The sequence below is a fragment of the Austrofundulus limnaeus genome, unplaced genomic scaffold, assembly GCF_001266775.1.
Source record: "Austrofundulus limnaeus strain Quisiro unplaced genomic scaffold, Austrofundulus_limnaeus-1.0 Scaffold65, whole genome shotgun sequence".
NCBI classification, from domain to species: domain Eukaryota; kingdom Metazoa; phylum Chordata; class Actinopteri; order Cyprinodontiformes; family Rivulidae; genus Austrofundulus; species Austrofundulus limnaeus.
The window spans coordinates 1,708,738-1,716,994 of record NW_013952467.1 but is presented as its reverse complement, the minus strand read 5'-3'; the positions used below and the strand labels follow the sequence as shown (position 1 = coordinate 1,716,994).

Here is an 8,257-nt window from a genome sequence, read left to right as displayed (position 1 = left end):
ATAGTATATTTGCTCTATTTTTGTCTTCTTAAAATTACTTTAGCTTTTAACTAGCATTTTGCTACTTTTTGTTTTAAGCTAGTATTTTTCTCCTTTCAATTTTTTCTAGCGTTCTGCTTCATTTAGCTTTTTAGTGTCTGTTTTTATAAGAAATTTCAGCAAAGTCATCAGCATTCGAACTTTTTTTTTTTTTCACAGAAAATGTCTTTTCTCTACTTTGAGTTTCATGTGATCTGAGAAGAATCTGGCCGGATCATGTCATGTTATATGAAAAATCACTTGAACGTGGTACACCTTTCTTTGTGACAAACTTGATGGAGGTATTATTGAGAAGTGAAAACCAAAACATGACTGARYAATTAACTTTGGGTCATTTTTAACKGGCTACATGAGAAATTTTAAAGATTTGGGTTATATTTTTGTAAGAGCTGACACATTAGATTACCCTTTCACTTTATGTTGGTGCATCTACCCATCTGTTTAGAGCAGCAGTTCTCAGTGATTGACTGAACCGCTTGATGAATCAGCAAAAAAAACTGTTAAAAAATGTCTTGACTGTAGAACAATTTACAAGTTTTGTGAGCTAGCTCAAATCTRTTCCTTCCCAAACGTCTTCCTCAGAACTGACAGATGGGCAGATCTTCAGTTTGATTTATTTTTTACTCATAAAGCAGGATTGATGGTTTTYACCCAGAAGCCATCTGCTTCTCAGTATCGCACATCAGTTATTTGTTTTCTGTTGGTGATTGTAATTTATTTGTGCCAATTTATAGCTTGATGTTTCTTTTTCCTTTTACTATGTGTGAGAGAAACAATGACCTTGTGAAGTTTTTTTAAAACTCATTATCTCTTTCTGTTTCATTTTTCTTCGAGTTATTTTCCCATATTATCGCACRACTCAAAGTATTTTTGTACTTTGTCCTCAGAGGGAGAGAATTTTCCTTGCGGTGTCTCTCAAATGGCATAAACCTTCATAAATCCAGAGAAATGTGAGAATAACACACTTATCCTAACCTCTTCTCTGGATTTCAGCGACTCACCTTCAGTTCTCGTTGCAATAAAAAGGGATTTCATTTCAAAGGCTCCACACACACACACACCCACACGCACACACACACACACACACACACATCAAATGTCGCTAACACGAGGTCCCGCTCAGATAAACTCAACACTCTTGTTTGTCTCTGTGTTTCGTCTTGTTTTCCAGCCTGTGACATGAACGTGCACAAGCAGTGTGTGGTCAACGTGCCGAGCCTGTGCGGGACGGACCACACAGAGCGCCGGGGACGGATCTTCCTCAAGATCGAGGTCAGCGGGGACCGGCTACACATCACAGGTTGGTTTTAATCTCTACCTGTGAAAAAAAGTCCACCCGCATCAATCTGCTCGGTCCCAGGGTGACGTTAGCAAGCAGATCCCAGATGGGACCTGTAAGAGTCTTTTTCTTCTTTTTCTCCTTTTTATAGCAATAGCTTATAGACTGGTCATGGCTGTGGTTACAACATATTTATTAAAAACACTGACCCACTCATGCTCACAGAATCATAAAAGTCAATCAGACATGTGCTGTGGACCTGTCGCGATGAGCAATAAATCATTTAATAACTATTTTATTRGTTTTTGTGTCAGTTAATATCTTTTTTTGTTTACCTAATCCTAAGCTTTTTAAGGTTTATCATTACATAAGTTTAAATGGTTTCCACACAATCTTTTATTGTGATAATTTCTTAGGGTGTATTCACACCTGGCACATTTGMTACGCTTTAAACGAACCAGAGTTTGTTTTCCCCGTTGGTCCGGACCTTTTATGCAGGTGTGAATACACTCATGTGAACCCTGGTGTAGACCAAAAAACAGACCGAGACCCATTTTTGAGGTGGTCTCMGTCCARTTCCAAACAAACTCTGGTGCYGTTCGCTTCTGGTGTGAATACAGACCAGCCTCGAACCAAACCAACTACAGYAAACATGCGCCCTTTTGGACTTCACGAGCKACRYTTGCTAAGTGTCATGGTAACTATTAGTCTTTTCAATTTTGCAAACACTACCACTGCGCTACAAAAAATGAGCCGCTGTGGGTCAGGGCAAAGGAGACGTCCTTTGGAATGCATTTGCTAACGCCTTCTCAAAATTAGAAGTATATCATCGCAAAACCATTGTTAGARGAGCTGCTCTTAAAATTCTAAATGGTATTGCAGTTTTAATAACAGCACCATCTTTCTTTCTGGGTCTGTGGTCTGTTTGGCCCCCATCATTTCTGTCCACTGGGAACAATGACTGTCACCTGCGTGGCTTTGTTTATAAATTATAGTCTGCTTGCAAAAAAGCATGTGGTTGCAAACTGCACCAAATGAAAAAAATAAAGTCCGCTTTTGGTCCAGACCAAACAAGTGGACCAAAGGACTTTCCTGGTGTGAATACACCYTTAGACGATTTATTGTCRAATAAAYTTTGTTATTGTGACAGACCTAGTGCTACATTCCTTTAATGATGTTACKTCACAAATCTTCCTCTGCAGATAATGAAAAGTCTATTTCTGGAGCACTCTTTGATATAATTTCTGACAGTATTATAGTTTTGTTCTTGACAAATCAAATCAMTGTTATTTTCTTGTCAGTCACAAGCACGTGGAGTTGGCCAGAACTCGGCTAGAGAACCGTATTTTAACATTTTATCTTTGTAATTTACCTGAGACCCTTTTTTGTCTGGTTGCTTTGGTAATGTGTACCCCCTTTGAAAGTAAAATACAGCAATTTCTTTCTAAGATCACAGTGGCTCACTTCATTTCTGCCTGATTCTGAGTTGTGGGTGGGTCTGCCTCTGCAGGCACGTTGCTAAAATGTCACAAATCTGCAGTCATAAACAGCCCATTTTGATCACGATAAAAACAGTTTTTAAGGGACAAAAAGGGTATCAAATAAGTGATCCTGGTGATAATCATAAACCTTTAATTTCCTAACAAACATTTGGAATGGACATGTAATCCTGAACCGTATAATTTGTTCTGGTATTTACAATGGACTCTTTTTGTCTCAGAACCAATAATAACTTCTCCTTTCACATTAGTCATGATACTTCACTCATCAGTTTACTGAGGCTTCATTCAGATGAGTTCCAGTTGTTTTTGGTTTAGAATCAGTGAGCTGTTGAAGCCTGACATGCAACCAAAGAAAAAAGGCAAACCTTTTGGACCTTGAACATTTGTAAACATTTATTATTCCAGGTTTGAATATAAACTGGTGCATKAATGAGTTCCAATCATTTGGTAACTCTGAATATGCTTGGACAGAGGGCAACACAAGTGAAAACGTGAACTCTGACTGAAACAAAACAAACATTTAAAAAATGAAGAACAAAATACTCTGAGCTTCTGCAAATGGAGCGAAACAAAAATCCTCCAGAGAAATATTCTGAGAAACTGAGTGGCTGAATGTCTTGTAGATTTAAAAAAAGTAGTTTTTGTCTATTTGCAACATGTTTTGTGAACCACAGGGCGTATTTTAATTTGGGGGCATCAAGTGGAAAAAAAAAAAYGAAAAAAAGTCACTAYCATATTTTCCATATTTAGCTCACTTTCTGAGTGTAAAATCCTAACTAAAAAAGTCCATTGCCATTTTCTTGTTATTTAGCTCACTGTTCTTAGATTTTGCAAATTAAAAAAGAGGTGTCAAACATGTTGTCTAAATTTTAAACCCTAAATCAAAATGTGTAAACCTAAATTTACAAATTATATCTTAAATATTAAAGCTAAATGTTGAATTTTACATTTAAGAATTTCAGAATGGAGCGCATCCTTTGCTGTTGGTGCTTTGCTTTTGCAGTAGCATAATCATCCTGAGACAAAAGCAACCACTAACGCTATTAACGCTGCTAATGCTGCTAGCGCTGCTTAAGATGGTGTTTAAAATTGAAATTCAAAATGTGTTCATTGAAAACAACATGGGTGGTACCTGTGGTCCAGCAGTTTGAAATGCAGCTCAGACACCAGCTGTAACTTCAAGTTTGAGTTCTTATAGGGAAGCGTTAGCAGAATTTGCAGTGTTAGCAGCTTTAGCGGTGTTAGCAGTTGCTATTGTCTCTGTATGATGATGTCATAACAAGAGCCAAGCACCAACAGCAAAAAGGCTGTGTTCCATAATGAAATACTTAAATGTAATTAAACTTCAACATTTGGATTTAACTTTTACAGTTAAATTTACACATTCAAATTTAGGATTTAATATTTGCGTGTATTATTTAACGTACAAATTTAGCATGTAGTAAAATTAGCAAAATGTAAGAAGTGTGAGCTAAATAATACAATATTTGTGAAAAATGAACTTTTACTCTCAGAAAATGAGCTATGTGTTAATGACTTTTTTTTTTCATTTACTTGGCGACTCATAATTTAAATAACTGTTTGGAAAGTAATCAACAGATATACATCTACAACTAAATGTTTGAAATCAACTTTAAGTTGACCAATAGCCAACACAAAAATGTCAAGAAATCAGTCTATTTTTCTGGTATTTTTACAGCTCACATAAGATTTCTGTTTAATACTTTGGCACTCAAAGCTACAAATAATGTGCATTCCTTTAAGAAATGCTAGAAATGTTTTCAGTAATATCATTTGGAGTCAATCATTATTTCCAACTGAGTCATTTTGCTTGTTACTGAAGGCCAAAAAAAACCACATTACTGTTCCATTAGAGAGCCAGAAGTTACTTGTGTAAAAAAGCATTTGATCGTGTTTAATGTATTACTGTTTACACATTTACATTGCATTTGTTTGAACGCAGTTTGTGTTTTATATATAGTACTTGTTTTTTGTCAGCGTGAAATCAACGTCAGGGGTGCCTTTATTGTCCGTGCGTTGCAAATGTCTGCTTGCATGTGTGCGTGTGTGTGTTTTCGACACCTCTAAATTATCCTGTCAGTCAAGAGCAACACCTGCAGTGGAGAACTCTCCAGTGTTAAAACCTCTTTGGCAGGGAGAAAAATGACTGCTGGTTCACTTCCACAACTTCTCTCTTCGTCACGTTCAGATACTCACACATTTCAGCTCGGCGGGACGGCCGTGGTATGGAGAAATTTATTTTCCCAGACCRCATACATAGTAGCTAACTCTGTTTGGACCAGAGAGGAACAAAGTTCAGACTGACAGATGGGATTACATTCATTAAAAATGTGCTAGTCGTTGGAAAAAAGGAGTTAGAAATGTGCTTTTCGGGTTATTTTTTTAGTGGGGTTTGTTATTTGCCATTCTGAAAACGACATCCAGCTCTTTGTGGCTTTGATCATGTGCAGCTCTCTGACAGATACACTTTGTGTCCTTGTCTGCACCCGTCTGCGGCTGGGGTTTGATGGTGACGAGGAGCAAACGAAGCAGACTATTAACTAGGATGATGACAGCAGTGGTCTTGTTGACATGGTTACCCCAGTCAAATTTGGTTGGAGCAGACACAAGTGAAAGTGAGCTGACTCTGGTTTGCAGTGAAGTCTTGTTAAACCGATCTGCTTCCTGTGTATTATAATCTTAGACAAAGCCAACTACTGACAGGCACGGTGCCACCGCTTGTATTGGTTACTTGTTGCCTTTGATCATTAAAAAAGCAGTTTTCATCACAGAGCACAAGGCGCAGTCGTGGAGAGGAGGGTGTCGTCTCTGCCTAATGTGGATGACGTGTTCTGTTGGCGTGTTCGGGCCAAGACCTTCAGCGTGCACTGAGGCGGATGAGATGGGAGTCATTTCCTCTAAGTCTGCGGTCACGGTTATGGTGTGCCATTTGTAAAGTTACACCGCCAAAAATTACCACCAATATTTTTGTTTTATTTAGCTTTTTATAAGAAAAAAAGAACAGATTTATTTTTCAAAGTCAGTTTTTCACCATATGATTCATACATTTATAAATGTCATAGTTTATAAACTAAATATTTAACTCGAATTAAATATTTAGTTTTGAGCTAAATATTTAGCTTGCAACTTAAATATTTAGCTAGCTACCTAAATATTTAGGTGGCTAGCTAAATATTTAACTTGCTACCTAAATATTTAACTTGCTGCCTAAATATTTAACTTGCTACCTAAATATTTAAGTTGCAACCTAAATATTTAGGTAGCTAAATATTTAAGTTGCAACCTAAATATTTAGCTCAAAACTAAATATTTAAGTCACAAGTTAAATATTTAGCTTGTGAACTAAATATTTAATTTGTAAGTTAAATATTTAGTTTATAAACTATGACATTTATTAATGCATGAATCATATGGTGCCAAACTGACTTTGAAAAATGAATCTGTTCTTTTTTTCTTGTAAAAGGCTAAATAAAACAAAAATATCGGTGGTAATTTTTGACTGTGTAACTTTACGAACGGCACCCCATACATGGTTCTCGACCAGGGGGAGAGTCTCTGCCTTAAGTATAGAAGTTTAGGCATCTGCGTGTGTTGTTTACGAGTCATGGTAGGATGGAGCTGGAGATGGATCAACAGATTGGGACCTCATCCACAGTAGTGAGGACYTTGCTTTGGTTGGTTGTGGTGAAGAAGGCTGAGTCCAAAGGCAAAACTCTCAGTTTATTGTTCTGTCTATATTCCAACCCTCATCTGTYGTCATGAGGTGTGGATCATGATCGAAAGAACAAGACTGCAGATACAAGCAGCTGAAATGAGCTTCRTTCATAGGGTGGCCGGGCTCAGCCTTAGAGATAGGGTGAGGAGCTCTGTCACCCAGGGGAGCTCGGAGTAGAGCCGCTGCTCCTCCYCATCAAAAGGAGTTAATTGAGGTGGTTCATCTGATTAGGATGCCTGCCTTTAGAGGTGTTTCAGGCTGGTAGGAGACCCAGGGAAGACCAGGGGAAGACCAAAGACTCACTGGAGGGATTATATATCCTCTGTGGCCRGGGAACACCTCAAGGTCCCCCAGGACGAGCTGGAAAGTMTCGCTCAGGAGAGAGATGTCTGGGTTTCTCTCCTAGAACTGTTGCCTCCACAGACTACAGATAAGCAGCAAAATATGAAGATGTAGCTGTAAGAAAATATTTATTTTTTGTATTGTGCAGCGATTAGCTTTGTGCTGAATCAAACACATGATTTTAAATTGATTGTAAAAGGCCAAGAAACCACTAATAATTTTTATTCCACATCAAATTGAAGTGTTCAAGATTTCATTTAAGAATTAAATCTTGACTAGAGTTTAAATATATTGGTCTATGGGTTCTTTGATTTTCACAGGCACAATTGGTACAAACTGAACTCTTTTTCAGAGTGATAACTTTAAAACGTCTGAGCTTTTAGCCTAAAAAAACATTTTCACTCTGAGTCAGTGAACATCGATGTCATTTTAACTACTCACAATAATATTTCTCAACTGCAGCTCTGCCAAACGTCACAAGACGTCAAATTTCTTTCTTATCGTAAAATCACGACTTAGAAAGGCTGAAACGTTTGCAAAAGCAACAGGTTTTGTTCTAATTGTTTGGTTTTTCTTGGTTTAATAAATTTCAAAATAAAAACAAAAGAATAGGAGCCACTCGAGGTGTTTTAGGTGTTTTTCACATGAGGGAAGACATGAAGATCAATACTGAGTTCAATACAGAGAGGAACAAACCTGAACAACCTCTGTCTTTTCTTCTCTTCTATAATGGCGGTGATCTGAACAGTGGGCACTTGGTTTGTTCTCCCCTCTGGCACACAAGTGGCGGGCCTTTGTGGTTCACCACACCAACATGAACTTGATTAAATCTTTCCAGCCAAGAAAACAGACACATCTCCTCAGGCTCGCTCCTCCTTCTCTCCTTCTGTTTTTCCCCTCCTTTCCTTTCCATCCCGTCTTTCGGTGTCCCCCCCCATTCTCTCGTCCCACCTGTTCCTCTGAGACCTCAGTTTCACCTCTTATCACCTGTTTTCTAATGATCCCTGCTGAGATTGTGTCCAGTTGGTCGGATTTTACTTTCATCCTCCATCTCTCTCCTTTTTCTTTCAGCTTGAATGTCTAATTTTCTTCCTCTGCACCCAGCCTCACCGCTTCTTCTCGTTTTGTATTATTTATTTGGCTTTCTCTCTCTTTTTTTTCACCTCCGTCTTCCCTCATCTACTCCTCATCCAGATCACTGTATTTCTTAGAAAAGTGACATTTAAAACCCTGTTGGCAGGGGCAGACAGTTCTTCTGGGGTTTTAATGACGGGCAAAAACACAAATGTCCCTACATGAGCTGCACACACACACACACACACACACACACACACACACACACCCACACACACACACACA

At 38.2% G+C, this 8,257-nt stretch overlaps 1 protein-coding gene across 1 annotated transcript in view; it reads left to right on the top strand.

Annotated features, from left to right (window-relative positions):
- The window catches only part of prkcab (protein kinase C, alpha, b), a gene marked incomplete in the record, with an annotated part of 113,795 nt that overhangs the window by 83,683 nt on the left and 21,855 nt on the right, over positions 1-8,257 (top strand). Inside the window, 1 exon segment of the mRNA XM_014010135.1 lies at positions 1,211-1,339. Coding sequence (XP_013865589.1) covers positions 1,211-1,339 — 129 coding nt within the window.